This window comes from Grus americana, chromosome 14 (genome assembly GCF_028858705.1).
Source record: "Grus americana isolate bGruAme1 chromosome 14, bGruAme1.mat, whole genome shotgun sequence".
NCBI lineage: Eukaryota > Metazoa > Chordata > Aves > Gruiformes > Gruidae > Grus > Grus americana.
Genome location: NC_072865.1, coordinates 21,005,350 through 21,029,094, shown reverse-complemented (window position 1 = coordinate 21,029,094; position 23,745 = coordinate 21,005,350). Strand labels below are relative to the sequence as shown.

The window sequence follows — 23,745 nt, the reverse complement described above, 5'->3', positions numbered from 1 at the left end:
CGGCCACAGCGACGCCTCCGCGATCCGGCCCCGCCCCGGGCCCGGCCCTGCCGCCTGCCCGCCCGCCCCCCTCCCCCGGCCTCCTCCTCCCCCCGCGCCATGTGGGGCCGGCGGCGGCACAGGCCCGGGCCCAGCGGCTGCAGCGCGGAGGAGCTGCGGGCCCGGCGGCGGGAGCGAGAGGCAGGTCCGCGGCGGGGCCGGGGCCTGGCGGGGAGCAGAGCGGGCAGCGCGGCAGGACGGGGCCGGGCCCTGGGCCGAGGTCTCGGGGCCGGGCCGGGTTGTGCCGCCCCCGCTCCGGGTGGCGGGGCCGCTGGTGGGACCCCCCACGGCCGCCAGCTCTGCCCCACCGCGGGGCCCCAACAGAGCCCCGGCCCCCCGCCCTGACCGGCCGCGCATCCCTGGGGGCACAGGATGGTTGGGGTCTTTGGGCTCCCTGCCCACTCGGGGAAGCATTTTACAGCCTATTTTTATTAATCCACGTGGGGTTTCTGCCCTGGATGCCCCATTTCCTCCACCACCTCCCTGCAGTTTGGGTTTTCCAAGGTCCTGCCTATGTAAAACCAGCCTTGGGTCCCTGCCGGGGCGGCCGCTCTGGTCCTCACGCCTCTGTCCTGCTTTGATGCCGGTTTGCCCAGCTGTGGCTTCACACATTGATGAGTGCCCGACCCCGCAGCGTGCAAGGTCTAAACGCAGTCGCTGCCTTGCGCGTCCCTCCCTGTCTCACACAAGGAGGAACCGGCAGCTTCTCCCTGTTAAAAGGAGTAAGGCTCTTTGGTGGGATGGAAAAGCGTCTTGACCTAGGCAGGTGGTGACAGGCCCAATTCGATCACAGCTCTCAGGAAAGCCCGGCGGCAGGAGCAGCTGGTCAGCAAGCGGCTTCTGCGGGAGGACACCGCAGTGGAGGAGGGTGGACAGGATGGAGCAGAGATCGTGCTGGACCCTCTCTCGGAGGATGAGGTGAAAAGCATGACGAAAAGCATGACGTTCTCCATGGTGACGGGGGGGTCCCCAGCGTGCGGGGGAGCCTGAGCGGAGGTGGGTTTGTGAGTGTTTTCTGAGTCACTGCCAGATATGGTGAGAAACAGCAAGGTTCTCTGTGACCGTCTTTGCGCCCTGGGTTTCTTTGCCTTCAGGATTAACGGGATGAAATCTTAACTCCGAGTCTGCTTGAAATTCACCCATCTTTTAATTTTCATATAGGTTCTTGAGCTGCTCAGAGGCGTGCAGAGGGGTTCAGAGGACAGGAAGAGATCGCTCAGCCACCTCCACTGGGCTCTGCAGAACAAGGAGACTCAGCAGAAGTTTGTCAGGTCAGCCCAAGTTTGGCACTGCATGGCTGTTATCGAGGGCACGTCCAGAGCGGCCCTTTGTCCCAGCCGTTGTGTGGGTGGGCTGGTGTGTGGCCGAGGGTGGGAAGGCAGGAGGTGACAGCACCCTCTGGTTTCCACCAGACTGGACGGCAGCGTCCGGACACTCATCGGGCTCTTCACCAGCAACCTGGCTGACTTGCAGATGGAGGCAGCCCGCTGTCTCCATGAGCTCTCCCACTCCAGTGACCCTGCTGTGGCTGAGGCTTGTCTGCCAGTGACCCCCTATCTCCTCACCTACCTCTCGGGACACAGTGTTGAGTTCACGGTAAGATCTGTGCTTGTGTTTCTCACACTGCCCTGGTGAGGCCACATCTGGAATATTGTGTCCAGTTCTGGGCTCTCCAGTTCAAGGACAGGGAACTACCGGAGAGAGTCCAGCAGAGGGCTGCGAGGATGACGAGGGGACTGGAGCATCTCTCATATGAGGAAAGGCTGAGAGAGCTGGGTCTGTTTAGCCTGGAGAAGAGAAGACAGAGAGGATCTCATCAATGCTTATAAATATCTAAAGGGTGGGTGTCAAGAGGAAGGGGCTTGGTTCTGTTCAGTGGTGCCCAGTGACAGGTCAAGGGGCAAGGGGCACAAACTGGAACACAGGAAGTTCCATCTCAACATGAGGAAAAAACTTCTTCCCTCTGAGGGTGACCGAGCACTGGAACAGGCTGCCCAGAGAGGCTGTGGAGTCTCCTTCTCTGGACAGATTCCAAACCCACCTGAATGCAATCCTGTGCAACCTGCTCTGGGTGATCCTGCTTTAGCAGGGGGGTTGGACTAGATGATCTCCAGACGTCCCTTCCAACCCCTACCAATCTGTGACTCTGTTTGCCATGGCTCTGGCACCTGATAGTCCTTTGGTAGCGGTTGGACATTGACCAATTTTGGCCAGCCTTAGCCTAACATGGCTCACGTGGCTGGTGGGAAGGGACTCTCTGGAAGTCTCTAGTCCAGCCTTCCCCTTGGAGCAGGACTGTCCCCGATGCTAGCCCAGGTCAGCATGGCTTTGTTTGGCCAAGTCTTGGCAATATGGAGACCCCCTTCACTGTGCCGTGTCCCAACACCAAGAGGAGTTTGGTTCCATCGTGTTTGTACCTCCTTCCAGGTAGTTGCAGGCTGCTCGTAAATGCCCCTAAGCCTCATCCGGGCCAGACAAATCCTCCTGCTGCAGCCCAGGACGCAGTGGTTTGCCCTACTTGCAACGGGTTCCTCCTCTTCAGCCCCAAGCCCTGTTTGGAGAAGCAGGACTGCAGGCTGCAGCAGCTGACTCCATTATCAGACGTGTGGTCTGGCCTTTTGACGCAGGCCGGGCCTGGACAGGAGGCACCTTGGTGTCTGTGGGGTGTGTGAAGCAGAAATAGTAGATGCAGGTCAGTTTAAGTGTTTTAAAAGATCTTGGAAAAATGAAATAAATGAGCAGCTGCAGGCTGGGATGCAGCAACAGCTACTTTGTCAGCTTACCTTCACACAATGAGGCAGGCGTTTGTCCAGGTCAGGGGGATGAGCTAAGGCCCTGTGGCTCCAAGCTGTGCAGTTTGATCCGGGTGAAGGAGCTCTGGGACAGCCGTGTGTTTTGCCAGCTGCGGAGCAGTGCACCTTGCACAGCGCTCCTTTGGGAGGCAGATGGGATCAGAGCTAAGGGACAGGATGGGGAGCAGCCCCAAGGTGATGATCACATTTTAATACAGCACATAGGCAGTCTCCAGAATACTGTGGAATTAGAGAGGTCTCAGGGAAATGTCATCACAATAATTAGAACCCTGAAAAACCTCCAAAGTAGACGTGATCGGATCCCAACCTGAGCCAGATAGAAAAAGGATAAACTGAAGCCGATACAACTGGGAACAGGGTAGCTGGAGAGCCCAGCAGTATCCATCCATGTTTACCCCTCTGAAGATAGCTTCTGCCCCACTCAGGGGATGTGTGTGCCCTAGTCCTGGGGTGCAGCGACCTAGAGGCCTTGCTGGGTGGCCAGGGTCCCACCGGGGAGTGCGGAGGAGGTGACCTGTGCTCTCTCGGGCGTGTTTCAGGAGCTGTGTTTGTACACGCTGGGGAACCTGGTAGTGGAAAGTGAAGCTGTGAGGAAGCAGCTTCTGCCTCAGGGCATCATTCCAGTGCTGGCATCCTGCATCCAGGTGGGTGAAGCAGCCTAGCTGCACCCTTCCCCTGCCCCACCCCAGAAAGACACCTTTTCTTATGCCCCTCAGACACTGGCTGGCAGTACCAAGTTACCAGCCCTCCTTCCAGCTGTGGCCACGGGCAGAGACCCCTCTGCAGAGGGCTGTTCCCTTGCAGAGGGTCTCTCATAGACTCTCCTGCACTCCATTTTCAGGGCTCAGATCACCTCTTTGTGCTCTTCTCCAGCTGAATCTTTCACATCCATAACTGTGGTTTACCGATAAACAGTCTGTAACACGGGGAGCTGCAGGCTTCTCCCCTCTGTAAGGCTTGGGTCCAGCAAGCAAACGAGGCCAACGCAGTGAGCAGGGCTGTCACGTGCAGATCTGAACGCCCAAAGCAGCTCTGCTGCTGTGTTTGGGCTCCTGGATCCCTACAGCTGCAGCCCACCTGAGCCCGGGGAAGGGGGACAGCTGAGCTTTGGTGTGGCCACAGCTTGCTCTATCACTCCTGGTCCCCTGCTGTGCCCCCTCTTCCCCAGGCATGGAGAGACCGAACAGCTCAGCTGCTTGGTTTGGCGTTACAAGGAGGTATCGCCCTCCCACCAGCGCAGCAGCTGGCACCCTGGGATCCCCCTGGCTCTGTCATGCAGAATTAGCTTTGTTCCGTTTGATTGCAGTCCCCGCACGAGGCTGTGCTGGAAGGTCTGGGCTACGTCCTCTCGCAACTCCTCCAGGCCAAGGAAGCCCCCGCAGAGATCATACCGTAAGTCCGAGCCCCTTAACCCTGAATCAGGATGAGCCCTGGGGCCCGGTGTGGTATTTGCATGCCAGGGACAATGACGCCTTTCCCATCCCAGTGATATTAATAGTTCAGAGCAGAATCCTACCAGAACTATGGAGGTTTTGTTGCAGATCAGGGCGCGGGTCTCAACTCTTTTCCCTCAGCCTCATCTGAGCAGACAGCTCTGGTATTTCGGTAAAGGACATTGTTGAGCAGGGTAGGCTTGCAGGGAAATTCTGGCTGTGTTCCTTCTGCAAAGCAAAAGATCAGCTTGACAGCCCACAATGCCAAAAATGTGACCCCAGCCAAGGTGCCCCGAGTGTCCCCAGGCCCTGCCACAGACAGGGAGAGCTTGTGCTGGGCCTTAGTGGTGCCTAAGGTGCTGCAGCCCTTAGGTAAGAGGCTCCTCCAGGTGTGTTTTTGGAGCACGTGGCCCCCAGTACGGGGGAGAGCCAGGGCTAGCATCTCCCTGTCAGTTGTCTGTCCTGCTGGTGCTCTGTCCTGTGCCTCTGTTAACTCTGCCGTTCTGACCCCAGCTTGGTTCTGGACTCCGTGCTCCCCCAGCACATGCTTCGACTGGCTTGCTCTGGCCTCAAGGCTGGGATAGGAGCAGCCGTGGAGTTTGCATGGTGTCTCCACTACATCGTTTGTAGGTAAACACGCTTTTTCTCCTCATTTTGAGTTCCCTGGGGGCAGCCAGAGAGGGACGAAGGCTCGGGGTCCTGCGAGGGGATCTGGATTGCCTCCCCTTGCCCCTTTCCCTTGGGAAACCAATTTCCCTGCCATCCTGGGCATTCCCGCGCTCGTATCTGAGCACACACATGCTCTTTGCAGGATCACGAGTTCCTTTACAGGGTGATAACAGGTGATAAACCTGAGGAGGCTGTTCCTGGTCCTCTGAAACCACCCCCCATCACCTCCCCATGTCTGGAGTTGTCCCCAGCACTCCCCAAAGGAAGCTCCCTGAATCCTCAAGCTTCAGGGGCTGACCCTGGCCGGGCTGGCTGCTGCCAGCAATCTCTGCCTGCATCAGCATGGCTGCTCCAGTGCCATCTCCTTCAGCAGAAAGGAACGTGTGGCTACTCGAAGGATCGGGGCTGTTGTTTACAGACCCGCACAGATAATTCCAGTGGATCTGTTTTCTGCAGGCTTTTAAACTTTCTCATAAGCTCAGAAACAAACTGCTATTCAAACATGAAACAAGCCCTGTGGTGGTTCGGGAGAGCGCTCCAAATTTGCAGCCCCCATTGTTTGGCAAGGGCTGCAGCAGTTTTCCCTCTCTGAGTGCTGAGAACAACCGTGCTGTCCCTTCCTTTTGCAGCCATACAGCCAACACGGTGTTGCTGTCGCTGGGGGCCTTGCCTGCCCTCACCTCGCTCTTGCTCGACCTGGCTTCTGAAATCCCCCAAGAGGCTCCTGAGGGCCTGGAGCTGGTAAGACGCAGGCAGGGTGCTCGCCGTTTTTGGCATTGCCGTGGGGATGCGATCCGGCTGAAGGGCTTTGTGTTTCCCACTGTCACAGCTTGTCTGCCCAGTGCTGCGGTGTCTCAGCAACCTGCTCACGGAGGAGACGAGCTACGAAGTCCAGATCCAGGACGAGCGCCTGCTCATCACCCTCTTCCTCATCCTGCAGTGCTTCTTCCAGCAGCACCCGTTCATCGTACAGGAGTGTCTGTGGCTGCTGAACAACCTCACAGGTGAGCATCCCGCAGGGCTGTCAGCAGAGCCGGAACTGCTGCCCAGACCTGCCTTGATTGCTGGCAGACTCATAGCATCTTGTTTACAGAGACCTCCCTCAGAAACCTCAATTTTATTGACACGTTCCTTCTCTGCCCACACTAGCGGATGAGCCCTTCTTCTGCTCTGCTCTCCTCTCCCTGGACTTGCTCCCAGCCCTGCTGCAGCTCCTGCCATGTTCCCAGATGGCCAGTGTGTTGGTAAGACCTCTCCTCCCACCCCAGGTCTCAGGGGAAGCGCTGCACTTTTAGGAACGTGAATACCACATGCATGATGCTCAAGCTGAAGGTTGGCTTGAGGTGGTAGCAACAGCTTGGCAGAAGGTCTCATGTTGTGGTAGAGTCACCACCTGCCTCCCCTGAAGTCACTACATCTGTATTTACTCTTGACAGACTCTTGTCCCAGCAGAAGAGGGGTCCCAAGGCAGATGTTAACTTGGGCCAGCACCTGGAGCGGGCCCCGGGGAGGTTGCTGCCACCTTCTTTTGGAAGACCCTAAAGCTTTAGGGGGTCTTGGGGTGATGCACTGCCAAGGGGTGGGTGGTATGGCTGCATCTGCTTGGCAGAGGGATGAACAGCGCTGTGGGGTGGGGATGGAAGAGGCTTTTAAAGAGCACCCAACATCCAGCTGGTTGGTGGGCACATCGCTTTGGGAAGCACCTGGCAGGACCTCCAGGGAGGACACGGGGAGTTCTTTGGAGCCCTAAGCCCATCAGGAATCTGCCCACTAATGAAGTGTACGTTGCTCACTCGCTCTCACGGCTTCTCCATCCAGGTCCTGACAGTTCTGTGCAATATTGCAGAGAAGGGGCCAGCCTACTGCCAGCAGCTGCACCAGCAGGCTGCCCTGCCCCTGCTGCTGCCCACCCTCACGCTGCCTGACCCTGAGGTGGTGGGGCAGTGCCTCGAGCTGCTGCATCTCCTCTTCCTGCACTGCCCAGAGGTAAGAGCAGGGGGGGCCTGCCCCAGAATCAAGCACGAGATCACAAAAGCCAAGGATTATTGTTATTATTTAAGTAATACTGCCTTCAGTCATTGGCATGCTAGCCCTTCACTCCTCAGCACCCAGACATGTCTGATGCTGAGAGCAGCAGCCCTTCTGGTGTCTCTGGGGAGTTCCTTTTCATTGAAAATTACTGGATCTTGGGCAGGTTGTTTGTTCCCTTTGCAGTTATTATGGGGGGATTATTTCGATTCAGTTGCACTTACTTCAAGCTCTGCGCACTCCCAGCTAGCGATCAGCATGGCTGGATTTACCTGGCTTGGGCCTGAGTGCCTGGGGAGGCTCTGGGGAATGCCCTCAAGCCCATTCCCCGGCCTGTGCAGTAGTGTCTCCAGGCAGACAGGATCACCTGTAACAGCCAGCCAGCTCTCACCCCTCTCCTCTCACACAGGCTGCTGCTGACTTCATCAGGCAAGGCGGGCACCAGGCCCTTGAGCAGCACCAGAGCACCCCACAACTCCAGGAGAGAGCACGAGCACTGCTGGACATGGTCGTGCAGCCCCTGGGAGCCTCCACCTTCAGTCCCTGCCACCCCACCTTGTCTGCCTTCCCCTAGACTGCGCTGCCTCCCTTCCCTCCGAGGAGGAGTAAACCATTAGTTCACCCTGTGCCCTGCTTCCCCAAGGGCTGGTTATGGGTCTAACCGCCAGCTGCAAGCACCAGTGCTGGCTGCACGGGGACGCTGGTCCTCACAAGATACAGCTGTTTCTGTCCTTGTCACCACGTGGCAACCCCATGCCCTCCCCAGAGCTTGGCACAGGGGCAGAGCTGAGCTGCAGCCTGGGCAGATGGGCTCTCGATGCCGGGGAGGCAGCATATAAACCTGCTGAATCCCTCCAACATCTCTTTTTGGCTTTAAACCCGACTCATGAAGCTCAGGGTAAGCATATTGCATTTATGCGATTGATAAGTTAAAGATACACGTTTTGCATTAAAGATCATCAGTCAAGTCTTCAGCATGTGCATATTTACTGTCCGTCTTCACACTTTGCTTTTCACAACGTTCTCCAACGCCTTGGCCACTTCATCCACAGTAAGGTTGTTCAGTGGCACGCTCTTCTCCTTGCCAAACTCTGCAGAAAAGACAGAGGGTGAGAGAGGGCGTGGGTTCCTTGGTCCTCTTCTGGTGCAAAGGGCAGCCCAAAACCCTGCTTTAGGTTTCCCAAGCGCCACTGGCCCCACAGCCTGGACTCCCATCACCACACTTTCACACCCACCTCTCCCCAGTCTGTGCCTGAGTTATCATTTCCACCTGCTCTTTATTCTCAGCCTTTCCCCTAGAAAGAAACCAATGCAGCCCAACACCTTTCCTTGCCTCTTTCTGTTAACTTCTGCTGCACAGCAGCCACCAGCACCGCATTTCAAAGCAACCTGGTGGCTTTCGGCCTGCTTGCATCAAGGTGCTCACCAACACTGCAGTAAAATAGTGCTGAAAAACTTGCTGTTCCTACAGCAGCCCCTGCATGGGGGACTATTTCCCTGCAAGCCACGCACAGACAAGAGACAGGCACTATACCAGCAGGCTCTATTGGCCCGTGTGCTCACACTGGGAAACTTGTGCTTAAAGAGTCATTGCACCTCTTTGAAATAAAGTTTCTAAATTATTTTTGTTGAGCCCAGATGGCTTTAGGAAGAAAGCAAAGCCTTTGCATAGGAACTTTTCTGCTCCCTCCTTGGCATTTCACTGAGAATGCGGTGAAAGAAAAAACAGAGACATTTTTCTGTGTAGGAATCCTACAGAGGTGGGAGATCACGGCCACAAGCTGGCAAAGCACCTTCTGAGCCCCGGGTCCCTTCTCTGCCCGACCCCCCCCCCCCCCCCAGGTCACAGCAGTAACACGCTTCTCTGAAGTGAAGACCCACCTTGCCTCCCGGACAGCTGCTCTCCCACCATCGGCGTCCCTTAATGCAATCGCCGAACCCCCCGTTTGCTGCAGACCGCGGCCCTGCCGCTCGCACCCAGCTCTCCTCAGGGGGTGCTCCCCTGCGGGCACCCCCCCCACTTACCGTACCGAGCCCAGAGCGTGGGCTGAACACCGGAGCACTCACGGATCAGGATGGGGAAATCGGGGTTTGCCTTCTTCAGGGTCACGTAGTGCTGCTCGATGAAGTCTCTGCAGACGGGAAGAGGAACGGCGGACCCCCGTGGCTGAGCCCGCTGGGACCGAGCACGGGGAGGCCGGGCAGGCCGTTCGCTGCGAGGGTCCGCGGGGCGGCCCCCCTGCCCTACGGCTCCCAGCCCCAGCTCACCTGACGCCGCGGCTGCCCGCGGAGCGCTGGCACAGGTGGATGCGGAGCTCCCGCAGGCTACGGCCCAGCCCGCCCCCGATGCCCCTCACCGCCGCCGCTGCCGCCATCTTCTCTCTGCTCCTGACAACAACATGGAGGCGTGGCTTCGACACCCGCCAATCACAGCTCTGACCAATCGCTGCGCCCATGGGCCAGCGGTCGACCAATGCGAACGGGGGGCGGGCGGGCCGGCCGGGCGGCCGCGGGGGGTGCTGGGAAGGGGAGCAGAGGAGCGGCTGCGGAGCGGGGCTGCGGAGCGGGGCGAGATGCCGGAGCGCGACAGTGAGTGGGGCGGCGGGACACGGGACTCTGGGGGGCTCCGGGGCACCCCGGGGGCTGGGGCAGCCGACCCGCGGGCGGGGGTGCCGCGGCACTTGGGGACCGAGGGAGCGGCCCGGTGGCGGCGGGGGGGGGTGTAGGCCCATCCTGTGTTTTTGGCACCGGGCTGCGGCGGGGGAGTGGGGGGACCCCCGGGGGTCACGGCACCCCCAGCCTGTTGGGATGAACAGTCCTTGTTCGGGGAAGGTGACAGCCTTGGAAGTTGGGGAGCACCTCCTGGCATGGGGCTCCGGGGCAGCCGGGGGGTGAGGAGATGCTGGGGGGGGTGTGGGGACAAACCCGGGGCGTGTTTGGGGGTAAAACTCTGCGTGGGGGATTTACCCCCGGGTTCGCTGGGGATGGGGCAGTAGGGCATTTCTGGGGATGGAGGGGGTGCAAGGGCAGTCCTGGCTGCCCCCAGGGAGACACTAGGACACCCACCGGGAGGGCGCAGCATCACTTGTGTTGGGGGGCGGCAAGGGCTCGTGGTGGGTAGTGACCCTGGGACCCCTACATCCCTCGTGCCCTGGTGAGGCCAGCCCGGGGTGTCGGCAGCCTGGGCTTGGTGGAGGAGCGGTGTGGTGGGAGGATTGTGGGGGTTGAAGCCATCCATGTAGGCAGACTCTGAGCGCTCTTTCCTCCTGTTCCCCAGACGAGCCGTTCTCCAACCCTCTGGCCCCTGATGGCCACGATGTGGACGACTCACACTCCTTCCACCAGTGAGTACAGTGCCGGGGCACTGGGACAGGACTGGGACAGGACTCTGGGACCCAAGGCCAATCCCTCCATCTTAAGGATGGGAGTGACCGGTGCAATGCAGCCTTTGGGCTCCCTCCATGGGGACCCCGTGTCCGACGCCATCACACAGGACATGCTCTGCTGCCAAAGCTTATTGGAAGACGACGGTTTCTGTTTTCCCTCTTCCTTGCAGGTCCAAGCTGACCAATGAAGACTTCAGAAAGCTTCTTATGACCCCGCGGGCTGCGCCAACATCTGCGCCACCATCCAAATCTCGCCACCATGAGTGAGTAGGACCTCATTTCACGGGACTGTGGGACAAAGCACGGCTGCCTTCCTTCTGGGGCCCTGTTCCTGCCTGACTCTGTCCCCTTGCGTTCTGCGGTGGAGTATTTCAAGGGGCTTTTGCTAATGAGTGTGCAGACAGGGACTGAGGAACAGACCTCAGCCTTGCTTTGTGTTCGAGTCCACTCAAGCTGTACGTGTGTGTGGAGAAACAGGTGGATCAGGACAGTTTTAAATAGCAAAGTCCCGTATGGCTGTTAAGATGCTTTGTGCAGGAGATAGATTTAGGTTTTGTTCTGTGAAAATCAGTGCTTTTCCCTCTTCTCCCTGCTGACAGAGTGGACTTAGGGAGAAATGGGACGGTGTTGTTCCCATCTTTGAGCATCTATCTCGGTGCCCTGTTGTGTCTGAGGGACTGTTCTGTCTCGCTGCCCGTTTGTGCGGCTCTGTAGACTGTACGTGTGGTTTCTCGCCCTTTTCCAGGATGCCCCGGGAGTACAACGAAGATGAAGATCCAGCTGCTCGCAGAAGGAAGAAGAAAAGGTAAATGGGGAAGGCAATGCATCAGGACTTGTCTTTGTACATCGTGACCTGTGCATGGAACCAGCTTCTGAGCTCTTGGGCTACCCAAGAGGACCCTGAGTGGTTTGGATTGTTTTGGGGCTTTGGAGCCAAGCAGAGTGAGAAGAGCTCAGGCTGAGTGACTGTCACTGCTTGTGGGAACTGATGTGGGAGGGCAGCAGCAGGATGGGGGTGAAGCTTCACCTCGAGAAGAAGCAGGAGGGTGTCTGGCAGAGCAGGGCAGCAGTGGGACGTCTGCACTGGGGACTGTCTGTTGCGGCACATCTGGGCAGTAGGACTGCGCTTGACCTTTTCCCTTTGGAAGGGAAGACTGAGCTTCTCTTGGAAGAGCCTTGATGCAGCAGTTTCATCTTGTTTGGTGTCCTCCAGGCATGTTGTGTCCCATGGTGCTTTAGTACGTTTTTTTGGGGAAGGAGTTGGGAGCAGAATGGGCATGTGTGAGGCCTTGGGGACTGTTACCTGTCTGGTACATCAAAGGTGTGAACATGTGACTCTAACATTGAGCTGTTTTTCCACCCCCAGCTATTACGCAAAGCTGCGCCAACAGGAGATAGAACGCGAGAGGGAGTTGGCTGAGAAGTACAGAGATCGAGCCAAGGAGAGGAGAGATGGTGTGAACAAGGACTACGAAGAAACAGAGCTGATCAGCACAACTGCCAACTACAGAGCTGTGGGGCCAACGGCAGAGGCGTACGTGAGCCTGCACATGGCCTTGTCTTGCCGGGCTGCTCCAGAGGGGCTGTCTCCTAACTGGCTCCGGGGTTTTTTTTGCACAGGGATAAATCTGCTGCGGAGAAGAGGAGACAGTTGATCCAGGAGTCCAAGTTCTTGGGTGGTGACATGGAGCACACTCACTTGGTGAAGGGTCTGGATTTTGCGCTGTTGCAGAAGGTGAGCACAGATACCACCTTGCTGCTCCTCTTCTACCCTGCCCGCTCCTGCAGGCAGAGAGAGTGGGCAGAGGGTGGTAGTTGCCATTTACGGGTGCTTCAGTCTTGTCAGTGTGGATTTCTGAAAGACTTATGAAGGGTTGGGAAGCTGGTGGAAGTGGGCTTACTGGTTCTGATGGGCAGCAGTGGCGTGGCTTGGTCTGTAACGCATGGATTTACTCTCTGGCCAGGTACGGGCTGAGATTGCCAGCAAGGAGAAGGAAGAGGAGGAAATGATGGAGAAGCCCCAGAAAGAAACTAAGTGAGTGGTTGAGGATTTTGCACTCCTGAGTGCAGCTGCCTCCCAGAGAGGAGGATGCAGAGGAGGCATATGCTTAGCATAATACTTCTGTTTCTTTTCTGTTTCTGTTCAGGAAAGATGAAGATCCTGAGAATAAAATTGAATTTAAGACCCGGCTGGGTAAGACTGTGTGGATGTGGCTGTTCCCCACCTTGTGTGGTGCCATGAAGGTGGGAGAAATCCTGGAGGGTGAATGGAGGAATGAAAACCTTTAGTCATTGAAGGGGAAGAGTCTGAGGTATAGGTGTCCTGAATTTGAGGGCTGGAGGAAGTATGTCTCTTAGGAGGTGATTCTGATGTTTCTGATAAACTAAATATGCTTCACTGTGGGCTTGTCCATTGCTCTCGTAAGAGCAGCTCTCCCACACGTTTCCTTCCCCTCCAGGTCGCAACGTCTACCGCATTCTGTTCAAGAACAAGTCCTATGAGCGGAATGAGCTGTTCCTGCCGGGGAGGATGGCCTACGTGGTAGATCTGGACGACGAGTATGCTGACACTGATATCCCAACCACGCTGATCCGGAGCAAGGCTGACTGCCCCACCATGGAGGTACCCAGCTGGTGTCCAGGCTGTTTGACCACATTGGTCTGAATCAGCCAGAGCAGGTCTTGCCAGGAGGGGTTCCTTATCAAGGGAGTCGGACGCTTCCTTGGCGATTTCTCTTTCAGGCACAGACCACGCTGACCACCAACGACATTGTCATCAGCAAACTGACGCAGATCCTCTCCTATCTCAGGCAAGGGACCCGCAACAAGAAGCTCAAGAAGAAAGACAAAGGTAGGAGCTGAAGGGAACTGAGTAGTAGGACTTAATGCTGGAAGCATGTCCTGAGAGGAGGAGATGTGTTTTGGTTTGCCATATTCCCCTGCGCCATGAGGCAGTGGGCTTACAGGACAGCGATTGAGGACGCAGCGCTTGGGGCGCTATGGGAAAGGCAGGGTGTTCTGCATCAGGGCTGCAGGGGACTGGCTGCTGAGGAATCACAGCTGCAAGGGTACCTCATGCTGCTCTGCTCTTCCTAGCTAAGGCCCGCTTCCCTGGGGAAGTTTGCCCTGTTGGGAGGGGCAAATTAGCTTCCTGAGGGGGCTAGATATGATGTGCTAACGGAAGGGGAAGTCAGGACACCCTCCGGGTGTGCCGCTCTTGGGGCTTGGAAACCAGTTTGGGGACAGGGAAACAGTGCAGGTGGCGGAGTGGATGATGTGCCTCTTACTGCTGTTGTGTCCTTGCAGGGAAGCTGGATGAGAAGAAGCCCCCTGAAGCTGATATGAAGTAAGTGCCTCCCTGCCCACGGGCTGTGGGCTCACAGCTCTCTGCCTTAAGGGATGTCTTTTTGGCCCACGTTTGGAGAGGGCTGGGTTTAGTGCTTCTGGAGTGAGCTGTCTCCTTGGACCTGCAGTTCATAGGAGGTTGGAGGCAAGCTCTGTTTTTGATTTCAGGCTTGAGGCTCTCTGTTGTCCTGGACCACAAAAAGCAGGTCCAGGCAGCAGAAGAGAGCAGAAATGCAGCAATACCCCTGACAGATGGAGAAGCAAGTTCTAGTGGGCATCCTTAGCTCTCAGTGTTGGTGCTGCATGCTCCTTTATTAGGTTGCAGTTCAAAGGGAGGTAGTTGTGGCCTCTTCTCTTGCAGCACCCATAACTGCAGGCTCTTTTCCACTTCTAGCATCTTTGAAGACATTGGGGATTATGTGCCCTCCACTGCGAAGACGCCACGGGAGAAGGAGCGGGAGAGGTACCGTGAGAGGGAGCGTGACCGTGAGAGGGAGCGTGACCGGGACCGAGAACGGGACCGGGACCGGGAGCGTGAGAGGGACAGGGAGCGTGACCGGGAACGGGAGGAGGAAAAGAAGAGGCACAGCTATTTTGAGAAGCCCAAGGCTGATGATGAGGTGAGCCTCTCCTCGTGAAGTGTGGACTCTCCCACCTGATCCCTGCCCTTTGGGGAGTGCAGCTGTGGGGTTGGAGGGGTCACCCTGGTGGCTTTGGGTGTCTCTGGTCATGCTCCCACACGTGCCAGTGTTCAGCTCTTGCTGAGCGCTGTCTCTCCAGCCAGGGGCTGGTGGGTGGGCTGCGTGCTTGTCCTCTCCCTCAGCAAATGAGGCAGGACAAGCACAAGCCAGTAGATTTTATGGCTCAGCTCCACATGCTTGCCACAAAGAGTCTTAAAGTGGAGCTGCAAGTCCTGCAGCGCTGTCACTTGCCTGCTTTCAGCCCTCCCAAGTGACATGGTATCTCTCCCTCTTCTTTGCAGCCCACAGACATCGACAAAGGTGAGTCAGGCAGCGTGGATGTTTGAATGAGGCTGAACATTTGAGCGAGGCCATATGGGGCTGCAGATTTCAGGACTGCTTGGCTTACCGGCCTGTGTGAGCTCCCTGGTTTCCCAGAGGCTGCCGATGGAGGGAATGGCCTGCTGTGAGGTTTCAGGGTGAAAAGTCTTGTGCCTCCAGGCTGCTGCATGCCAGCCTGGGTTGAGTGTGCATGCAGATCCTTCCCTGGCAGCAGAGCAGCTCAAACAGCCTTATGTTGGCTGTAAGCTGAGGAGGATTCAGGGTCTACTGGGATCAGCTCGCCCCTGGCTGTGCTCGAACTGGTGTGCTGCTCCTTGGTGTTCTCCTGGCTCCTCTTCTACCTCATGCAGCCCATCCTTCTGCCTCTTGCCCCGTCCCAATGAAATTGTGCAGAAGGGGGCTCTGCCCAGCCCCATGTGTATTGTGGTGAGCTGTTCCTGCCAAAAAACCTCAGCCTGCTGCTCTCTCTACCCCAGGACCCGGCTCAGCCAAGGAGCTCATCAAGTCCATCAACGAGAAGTTTGCTGGAGCTGCTGGCTGGGAAGGAGCAGAGTCATATCCTTTACTGTTTGTGCCAGCCTGGCCAACTGCAGGGCTGGGCTTCCCTTGCAGGCAGGCCTTGCCTGAGTACAGCTGTGTGCCTGTCCTTCCTCACTTACGAGGGCTCTTCCTCCTGTAGCAGAGAAATGCCCCCCAATGCTGCCCGTATTCAGACATAAGCTCTGCAGCCTCTAATTCAGTAGTGTTAGGGCAGGAGGTGGCTCTTTGGCCGGCTGTGCTCAGCCCTTAACTGTAAGGCTACATGGTGGTGCTTTCCTTGACTGTTGTCACGTTGAAGAAGCCAGAAGACAAGAAGCAGCTGGGGGACTTTTTCGGCATGTCGAACAGCTACGCCGAGTGCTACCCTGCTACGTAAGGAAGCAGCAAGAAGCTGCGGGTTGGGAGCGGGGTGTGCCAAGGGGCTGCCACTCTCTGGCAGCAAGAACTTGAATGTCAGCCCCACTGCTCGTTGGGAGGAGCAGGCCTGGCTTTGTCAGAGGTTGCAGCCTACTGTTAAAATGCTCCCCAAGTCCTTGGTTCTAGCAGACCTGGCCTTTTCTTAGCTGGTCTCTGCTCAGACTTGGAGTCTGCTGTCCCTCAGTGCTGGGGAAGGGCCGAGGTGGCTGGGAGTCTGCTGGGTTCCTTGGTAATTCATGTGCTTGTTGAGCCCTGGCCGCAAAGCAGTTCCTCAGCAGAAGAGGAGCAGCTTTCAGCCGGCAGAGTCATCTTAGGAGCATTTGCAATCTTGGATGCCTTGTGGTACAGCTCACCTGCAAGGCTTGCAGTTGGAGGAACTTCTTTCTGGTCCAGGAACTGTGTGCGAGAGATTGCTCCCACCAGCCTGGCTCCGAGGTCCGAACCCTTTCCAGACCCGCTCCGAACCCTTCTCTTTCTTTTCTTTTCGTTACAGAATGGATGATATGGCCGTGGACAGCGATGAAGAGGTGGACTACAGCAAAATGGATCAGGTATGCCATCATCAGCTTTTAGGACCAGCCAGTGAACTAGGTATCGGTGCAGGCTGGGAGGATCCCACTGGAGAGAAGCGGGGTTGCGCAGTGGGGCTGGGTGTTGAATGTGTTTTGGGGTTTACTGATCTGCCGCATGCCAGGGTCTGGGCAGGATCTGCTGTCCCAGGGAGCAAACCCTGTGCGAGACTGGCGCTTGACCGAGAAGTGTTGGGGAGGTGTGCTGGTCTGTCGCAACTCCCTCTTCCACGGAGTCCCCTGCCTGGGGCTTCTCGGGGAGGGGATCTCAGAGCCAGGGTCAGACTGGGTGCACAAACCCGTTGAACTGGGGCTGATGGCAGATTGGGAGATTGAGATCTTGCCTAAGCGCACAGGGCTGCATCAACTAAGGAGCTGCTCTGAGTCGTCCTTTCACTGCAGGGTAACAAGAAAGGACCTCTGGGCCGCTGGGACTTCGACACCCAGGAGGAGTACAGCGAATACATGAACAACAAAGAGGCTCTGCCCAAGTAAGTACAGCCCTTGGGAAGGGCTGAGCAAGGGTTCTGGGTGGGGGTGGCCATGTGGGCCAAACCTGGGTCCTGGGGGAGCTTAAAGCGAGAAGGGGGTTCCCTGATGAGGACCCGAGGAGGAGCTGTGGATCCTGGGCCTGGTGGCTTGTCTTTGCTCTTAGTATCACTCTTGAGGACTCCTGCCCAGCCACTGCTTTCAGGGGCCCAAGGCAGCTCTGGAGTACGGGCTTGTGGCTGGGGCAGATGTGTCTGTTCCCCCAGCTCGTGGATCCCCTGCGAGTGCTGAGCTGTGTCTCGCTCCTTCCCCAGGGCGGCCTTCCAGTACGGGATCAAGATGTCTGAGGGACGCAAAACCCGTCGCTTCAAGGAGACGAATGACAAGGCGGAGCTGGACCGGCAGTGGAAGAAGATCAGTGCGGTGGGTGACCGGAGCTGGAGTATTGTTTGCTTGGGCCACGAGCTGCCAGCGCAGCCCAGTCCTGCCCTTGCCGTCCTAGTCACGGCTTTTGGTCCAGCCCGACTACTGGGCACTGCCAGTGTGTGTGTGTGCAGCTTGGCTGGCTCTGCAGAAGCTCCTTGCGAGAACATCAGCCAAATATTTGGGGGTTCAGGACTGCAGAGGCCTCTGGAGCTGCATTTGGAGCTGTTTCCCTGGGAGCAGTCCCGATGGGGGCTCTTTGCTCCGCACTCTGCAGCAGATGAACGTGTCCAAACTGGCAGCTCGGAGCTATCCAAAGGGATGTGGAGGGGACAAGGCACGGTTAGCAGCTCCCTGTTTTCTAACCAGCAGAGCTGGGGCTTGTCCTGGCAGGGTGAGCTGCCCGTGAGCACCCCAACGGTATCGGATGGGCTAGGGGAAGGTGAGAACAGATGGTCTTTGGTGGCCAAAATGGAGCAAAGGGGGAACAGGCCAAGTCTTCCAGACCTCAGGCGGCTTGTGGACAACTTTAGCTCACCTTGGCTTGCTCTGACCGGGCTATAACTCTGCCCGGGTGTATCTTGGCACCCTACAACACTTCTGCTGCAGTTGTGGGCAGCCACCTACCCTGAGCGTAACAGGACTTTGTGCTTTCTTTCCAGATCATCGAGAAGAGGAAGAAGTTGGAGGCTGATGGGTTAGTAAAGCTGTCTCTGCTCTTGGCTTGGCCGCAGGGCAGGTCTGGGGCCTGGCTGTCCCCTGCCACCTCTCCCAGGGGCTGCAGGGGGCAGAGACCTCCCTGCTGGCTCCTGGCAGTGGGGCTGGAAAGAGAGCGCAGAACATTTGGCCCCGGTCAGGGTGCTCCTGCCCTGCTCAGCTCAGCAGAGCCCACAGGGCACCTCTCCCCTGAGCAGTGGGTGGGTGCTGAGCAGACCCCAGGGCCGTGTTGGGGGGCTCCTCCTTGGCCAGGCAGTTCTGCCCCATCTAGCTGGGTGCCCCAAGGAGCTGTTGGGCTCCCTGCAATGTTCTGTGGGTTGAAATTGTGGACCTCAGTGCTGCGGCCTGGAGGGGAGGGCAGTGGAGCTGTCTGCCCTGCATCCTCACCTCAGTCCTGCCCCTCTGTCTCTTCCAGGGTTGAGGTGAAACGTCCCAAGTACTGATGCCTCCAGTATCTCCTCCTCCAGCTCTTGGAACCCTGTCCTGCTGCATGCTGGGGTGCTCTCTTTGCCCCCCATGCCGTCCACTTTCTCCTCTAGGCTGGGTGGCACGTGTGTCCCGCGCCACGCGCTTCGGGGCTGCGCTGAGGCTCTCCCCTCCAGTGTTTGCTGTATAGCTCGTGATGTGTAAATGTTGTAGTTGTAATAAAACTTCAGAACTTTTGCATGAAGGTCTGTTTGTGTGGGCAGGGAGAAGGTGCGTGGGCTGGGGCCTCCTGCGTGGGGCGAGCCCTAGCTAAGGGTGCTTATTTTGGGGGCCTTTTGGGGTGGGGGGCAGGTAGCCCCTGTCAAGCCCCAGATAAAATGAGCAAATAAGCCGATTTGGGGGAAATAATCCCAGCTGAGCAACTTGTGCCTCCATGTGCGGGGAAGAAATGGGACCCTCAGGTGGGGTACGGCAAGAGGAAGTGGCCTGAAGCTGAGGACTCGGACCCTTCCCTTGTGCAAGCTGCTGTGACGGCTGCCTGCGTGGGGCTGCGTGTGGCATGGGAGCGGCCATCACCCCCGACCAGCGGCAGGGTGGATGTGATGGGGCCAGCACTGGGCAAAGCTTGTCACGGCAGTGCAGGGCCAGTGGGGAGCTGGAATAGCTCCTCTGGGCAAGGACGAGGATGTGGCTGGTGGCCACTGGCTGGGCCGGGGCCCTGGGCCGGCCTCGGGGTGCCCTGCCAGCCCCAGCCCTTGAAAGAGGCTGGAGTGATGCTGTGAAAGTTAGGGAGCCCGTGGGGGCTCCCACTGCTGAACGGCTAAAAAGCAGGAAAAACCGAGGCAGCTGGGAGAAGGCCGGGGCAAGCCGTGGCAAAATACAGCACAGGTACCCGCGGGACTGAACCACTCGCGTGGTGCGTCACAACGGCCTTGCAAAGGCACCGACGTAAGCGCTGAGCTACAGCCGATCCACGCGTGACGTTCCTGCCGCGCTCCACCAGCGGGGCGTGCCTATGCAAATGAGGGGGCGGTGCTATGCAAACGAGCACAGCGCCTGCGCCCGGCGCGGAGCCGGCATGGCGGCGCCGGGGGAGGTGAGCACGCGTGGGGGCAGCGCGGCCCCGGCCCCGCCGGCCCCGGCCCCACCGCCCCGCTCTCCCCCAGGGCTGCTCGGAGCCAGCGGGGAGGGAGCCGCGGCTGCGGGACACCCCCGAGGACATCTGCTTCGAGGCGACAGCCAACGCCATCGCCTTGCACCCGGCCCGGCCCTTGCTGGCGGCGGGGGACGTGGACGGCGACGTCTACCTGTGAGTGGGGCTGTGGGGGCTCCGCCGGGGCGTGGGCCGGGGACCCGGGGGTAGGAACCGCTGGGCGCCGGCCGTCGGGCCTCCCCGTCCTCCCACGGGCCCCGGTGAGCCCGACCCGGTGCTGGCAGGTACTCGTACTCCTGCACCGAGGGCGAGAACCGGCAGCTCTGGTCTTCGGGGCATCACCTCAAGTCGTGCCGGGACGTGGCCTTCTCCCAGGACGGGCAGAGTGAGTGCGGGGGATGTGGGGTGGCACCGGGGCACGGCAGGGGACGCCAGGGCTGGGGGCACTGATGCGGCTCTCCAGAGCTCTTCACCGTGTCCAAGGACAAGTCCGTCCACATCCTGACAGTGGAGGAGGGACGGCTGGAAACACGCTTCCCCAAGGCCCACGGGTAGGTCTGATCAGGCGGCTTGTCCCAGGCAGCAACCGCGGGGGCAGCGTCCCCTTCCCTCCCCTCCAAAGCCATGCAGCCCTGGGCCGGACAGGCAGAGGCTGAGCATCGTCCCCGATGCTCTGGGTGCCGTTTGCCTGCGGTGTGAGCCGTGACTGTGCCGGTGTGGTGGGGCTGGGGTCTCTGCAGCTCGGCCCTCAACTGCGTGCTGCCCATCGATAACCACGTCTTTGCCACGGGCGATGACGGCGGGGTGCTGAAGGTGTGGGACCTGCGCAAGGGGGACGCCGTCTTGGAGGCCCATCAGCAGGAGGAGTACATCAGTGCGATGGCTGTGGATGGTAATGGGAAGATCCTCCTGACTGCCAGGTACCAGGGGCTCCATGGCACCAGGGTCAGGCCCCCCCCCCCCGCACCCCTGCAGGGCCTCCCTTTAGGGCTGGGGGAAGCGCCCTGTGCCACGTCCCATGGTCATGACAGGCCCCTGCCGTCTCCTGCAGTGGTGATGGCACCCTGGGCGTCTTCAACGTGAAGAGGCGGCGCTTTGAGCTGCTCTCGGAGCCGCAGAACGGGGACTTGACGTCTGTCGCGCTGCTGAAGGTTGGCGCCTGGCCCTGCCTGGAGCAGGACCCTGCGGATCCGTCTCCGCACCCCAGGCTTCTTGTTCAGCCTCTGCCTTACTGTCCTCCATGTTACCTAGAGGGGGAAGAAGGTGGCATGTGGCTCCAGCGAAGGCACCATCTACCTCTTCAACTGGGACGGCTTCGGGGCCGCCAGCGACCGCTTCGCTCTGAGGGCCGAGTCCGTTGACTGCATGGTCCCCATCACAGACAGCATCGTATGCGTGGGGTCCCTGGACGGAGTGATCAGGTCAGGGGGATGGGGTGGGATGGGGAGGGTGAGGGACATGATCAGCCTTGGTTAGGAGCAGGGGAAGGCAGGACGCGCCAAACCAGCGCTGGGGCGGGCGGGTGGGGGACAGGGGCGCTGCTCCCTGCACGGTGCTCACCGGGGCCCGTCCCCAGGGCGGTGAACATCCTGCCGAACCGGGTGCTGGGCTGTGTTGGGCAGCACCTGGGGGAGCCCATCGAGCAGCTGGCAGTGGCCCCGGGCGGGCAGCTCCTGGCCAGCTGCGCCCACGACCAGAAGGTGAAGTTCTGGGATGTCTCCGCCCTGGCGGGGCTGGTGGTGGACGACTACCGGAAGAAGAAGAAGAAGGGCGGGCCGCTGCGGGCCCTCAGCAGCAAGGCGGCGGGCAGCGGGGAGGATTTCTTCGCCGACCTGCGGGACGGGGCCGAGGCTGCTCCGGAGGCGGCGGGGGGGAGCGACAGCGACGGCAGCGACTGAGGGGCGGGGCGGGGCTCTGGCAGGCCACGCCCCGGGGGTGGGCACATCGGGGTGTGGCTCTGGGCGGTCACGCCCCTAGGGCGGAGTCATGCCCGCTTGGGCGGGTGCTGCAGCCACCGTCGGCAGATCGGGAGCCGGCATTCTGATTGGTTCTCAGGGCTGCCACTCAGGCTGGGCTGTCGGCGAGGTCTTAAAGGGACAGAGGGTGTCGGGGCGGGGGGTTGGTGGTGGTGTCCCGGGGCGGGCACCGCTTATGGGGCGTCGGAGGCCCGGGAGGGAGGAGCCCGGAGGTGGCCCCGACATGGGGACGGGGCTGGGGGCGGTGTGTGGGTCTTGGGGGAGGGGGGGGCCTTGGGGAGGGGGAGTGGGGGTGTCGTGACTGAGGGTCCCTGGGATGGGGGGGGTCCAGGGATGGGGGGATGTGGCTGAGGGTGCCGGGGGGAGGGGTTGGGGGGGTCATGACTGAGGATCCCTGGGGGACGGGGAAGCGGTGGCTCTGAGATGGGGGGGTCCCGGGGTGGGGGGAGGCCCAGAGATGGGGGGACATGGCTGGGGGTCCCTGGGAGGGTGGGGTGAGGGTGGGGCTGGGGTTTGCTGCTGTGTTTGGGGGTTCTGGGATGGGCGGGGGGGGCAAGGGGTGACATGGGGTCCTGGGGTCCGTCCCTTTCCTGAGGGCCTGTCTGCCCCCCTCCTGCCTGCACCGCTGTCCGAGGCGGTGTGTCAATTAGCCTTTGTTAGTTAATTTACAGATCAGCTCTGTTACAAATAAACCCAGTGCCTTTCAGTTCCTAGCACCCTGCACCGATGGTTTGGCTCACCCCGACTTCGCCGGCACCGCGTGCGTGTGGGACACCTGCCTGCAGGGTGCTGGGGTGGGGGGCACAGGGGTGGCCCTGGGGAGAGCACCCTGTGCCCGGGCACCGCCGCTTGTAGGTGGTGTGATGGAGGAGCCCGGTGGCAGGGCACGTCCCTGGGCTGCAGGGTGGCTGGGCCCTGGGCAGGGCGGTGGGTGCCAGCTGGTCCCCGCTGGGCAGTGGGGCTGGTGGTTGACCACCTTGGAGGAGAGCACAGTGCTGGTGCGAGCAGCTGAGAGCATCCAGCAGCTCTTCAACACCAAGTCTGACCTGTCCCGGTGCCACCAGGAGGCAGGGACCCTGGGAGGCCATGGGTTAGGGCGTGGCAGGGGGTGGCCCACATATCTCACTGGTGGTCAACGGGTAGCATGGACCAGGAGAAGGGTGTGTGGGGCTGCAGCGTCCTGTGCCATCTCATGCCCCACATGTCCTGTTGAGGTCCTGGCTGGAGGCATGGCCGCCTCTGACCAGATGACCCCTGACCGTGTCCTCCTTGGTGGCAATGACATGCATGCAGGGCAAAAGGCCACTGAAACTTGGCATCACCTATGTGCACTGAGTGCCCAAAACCCAATGCGTGGCCTTCAGGGCGCCCCAAGCTGGTACATGTCCCCATCTCCCAGGTGGCACGGGAGATGCGGCTCAGGGTCCCACATGCTGCCCTTGCCCAGACTGCCATCATGTTCCTGGCTCAGAGGATCAGCAGCACCAACTCCATCAGCACCCTGGGTGAGGTGACCAGGGCCAACGTGGAGGAAGGGGCCCATGCCATCAGCACAGACCAGTGCATCAGTAAACACTTGCTCAAGGGTGGCGTGAACAGGTCCTGCACCCTCTGTCCCCATCGGTGTCCCCTTCAGGGCCCACAGCACTGCCCTCAGGCTGTCTCTGCAGCTCAGTCCTGGGAAGCACAAGGAAGGTCTCCAGTTCACACCAGCATCCAGGCTGGGACACCATTTAGCCTGGTGGGACCATCTGCCTGACCAACCTAGTGGTCTTCTATGATAGAGTGACTACATCAGTGGACAACGGAAGAGCTACAGATGTCATCTATCTGGACATCTGTAAGCCCTTTGACAACATTTGATGGATGGCCTGTTCAGTGGCTAAGGAATTGGGTGGATGGTCATATCCAGAGGGTAGTGGTCAACGGCTCAATGTCCAGATGGAGATCAGTGATGAGTGGGGTCCGTATGGAGACCAGTACTGTTTAATATCTTCATCAGCAACACAGACAGTGGGATCAAGTGCACCCTCAGCACATTTACAGATGACATCAGGCTGAGTGGTGCAGTTGACATGCCTGAGGGAGGGGATGCTATTCAGAGGGACCTGGACAAGCTTAAGAAATGGGCCCATGTGAAGTTCATGAAGTTCAACAAGGCCAAGTGCAAGGTCTTGCATCTGGTTGGGGCAACCCCTGGGATCAATACAGGCTGGGGGATGAAGGGAATGAGAGCAGCCCTGCAGAGAGGGACTTGGGGGTACTGGTGGGTGACAAATGGGACATGACCCAGCAATGTG

At 59.2% G+C, this 23,745-nt stretch overlaps 4 protein-coding genes and 1 long non-coding RNA gene across 6 annotated transcripts; 3 read left to right on the top strand and 2 right to left on the bottom strand.

The window, feature by feature from the left end:
- The first annotated feature begins 71 nt into the window (after positions 1–71).
- On the top strand, positions 72–7,951 carry TMCO6 (transmembrane and coiled-coil domains 6). The gene is made up of 12 exons (XM_054842166.1): positions 72–184; positions 833–957; positions 1,201–1,310; positions 1,452–1,635; positions 3,392–3,496; positions 4,159–4,244; positions 4,799–4,915; positions 5,584–5,695; positions 5,784–5,958; positions 6,104–6,198; positions 6,773–6,940; positions 7,392–7,951. The coding sequence occupies exons 1-12, from the start codon at positions 100–102 to the stop codon at positions 7,554–7,556; spliced, it is 1,527 nt and encodes a 508-aa protein (XP_054698141.1). The 5' UTR covers positions 72–99; the 3' UTR covers positions 7,557–7,951.
- LOC129212942 (uncharacterized) lies at positions 453–4,791 on the bottom strand. Its single transcript, XR_008579322.1, has 4 exons — positions 4,369–4,791; positions 2,823–3,159; positions 2,457–2,696; positions 453–1,826 (listed from the first exon to the last, which is right to left on the bottom strand). It is a non-coding gene; the product is annotated as an uncharacterized LOC129212942 (long non-coding RNA).
- On the bottom strand, positions 7,876–9,381 carry NDUFA2 (NADH:ubiquinone oxidoreductase subunit A2). 2 transcript variants are annotated; one of them, XM_054842175.1, is made up of 3 exons: positions 9,251–9,381; positions 9,008–9,114; positions 7,876–8,073 (listed from the first exon to the last, which is right to left on the bottom strand). In XM_054842175.1, the coding sequence occupies exons 1-3, from the start codon at positions 9,355–9,357 to the stop codon at positions 7,982–7,984; spliced, it is 306 nt and encodes a 101-aa protein (XP_054698150.1). In that variant the 5' UTR covers positions 9,358–9,381; the 3' UTR covers positions 7,876–7,981. The 2 variants fall into 2 exon arrangements, with proteins under 2 accessions (XP_054698150.1, XP_054698152.1); XM_054842177.1 differs by having other exon boundaries at positions 9,050–9,114.
- Positions 9,382–9,482: 101 nt separating this feature from the next.
- IK (IK cytokine) lies at positions 9,483–18,555 on the top strand. Its single transcript, XM_054842161.1, has 20 exons — positions 9,483–9,571; positions 10,260–10,326; positions 10,539–10,631; positions 11,114–11,173; positions 11,735–11,902; positions 11,989–12,103; positions 12,333–12,403; positions 12,516–12,562; positions 12,828–12,991; positions 13,111–13,219; positions 13,675–13,714; positions 14,108–14,333; positions 14,696–14,714; positions 15,212–15,290; positions 15,567–15,647; positions 16,186–16,243; positions 16,664–16,752; positions 17,065–17,173; positions 17,836–17,870; positions 18,306–18,555. The coding sequence occupies exons 1-20, from the start codon at positions 9,556–9,558 to the stop codon at positions 18,331–18,333; spliced, it is 1,674 nt and encodes a 557-aa protein (XP_054698136.1). The 5' UTR covers positions 9,483–9,555; the 3' UTR covers positions 18,334–18,555.
- Positions 18,556–19,360: 805 nt separating this feature from the next.
- On the top strand, positions 19,361–21,638 carry WDR55 (WD repeat domain 55). The gene is made up of 8 exons (XM_054842173.1): positions 19,361–19,412; positions 19,483–19,625; positions 19,754–19,854; positions 19,933–20,020; positions 20,210–20,389; positions 20,521–20,620; positions 20,721–20,890; positions 21,046–21,638. The coding sequence occupies exons 1-8, from the start codon at positions 19,395–19,397 to the stop codon at positions 21,365–21,367; spliced, it is 1,122 nt and encodes a 373-aa protein (XP_054698148.1). The 5' UTR covers positions 19,361–19,394; the 3' UTR covers positions 21,368–21,638.
- Positions 21,639–23,745: the final 2,107 nt, after the last annotated feature.

Bases quoted from the DNA above. Each gene is read 5' to 3' on its own strand.
- TMCO6 (XM_054842166.1), top strand. From the start codon at position 100: ATGTGGGGCCGGCGGCGGCACAGGCCCGGGCCCAGCGGCTGCAGCGCG. The intron at 185-832 runs GTCCGCGGCGGG...ATTCGATCACAG, and splicing joins GCGGCGGGAGCGAGAGGCAG to CTCTCAGGAAAGCCCGGCGG. The intron at 1,636-3,391 runs GTAAGATCTGTG...GGCGTGTTTCAG, and splicing joins GACACAGTGTTGAGTTCACG to GAGCTGTGTTTGTACACGCT.
- NDUFA2 (XM_054842175.1), bottom strand. From the start codon at position 9,357: ATGGCGGCAGCGGCGGCGGTGAGGGGCATCGGGGGCGGGCTGGGCCGT. The intron at 9,115-9,250 runs GTGAGCTGGGGC...TCCCGTCTGCAG, and splicing joins GCGGGCAGCCGCGGCGTCAG to AGACTTCATCGAGCAGCACT. The intron at 8,074-9,007 runs GTAAGTGGGGGG...TCTTTTCTGCAG, and splicing joins CACGCTCTGGGCTCGGTACG to AGTTTGGCAAGGAGAAGAGC.
- IK (XM_054842161.1), top strand. The intron at 10,632-11,113 runs GTGAGTAGGACC...GCCCTTTTCCAG, and splicing joins TCCAAATCTCGCCACCATGA to GATGCCCCGGGAGTACAACG. The intron at 16,244-16,663 runs GTATGCCATCAT...CTTTCACTGCAG, and splicing joins ACTACAGCAAAATGGATCAG to GGTAACAAGAAAGGACCTCT.
- WDR55 (XM_054842173.1), top strand. The intron at 19,855-19,932 runs GTGAGTGCGGGG...GCGGCTCTCCAG, and splicing joins CTTCTCCCAGGACGGGCAGA to AGCTCTTCACCGTGTCCAAG. The intron at 20,390-20,520 runs GTACCAGGGGCT...CGTCTCCTGCAG, and splicing joins AAGATCCTCCTGACTGCCAG to TGGTGATGGCACCCTGGGCG.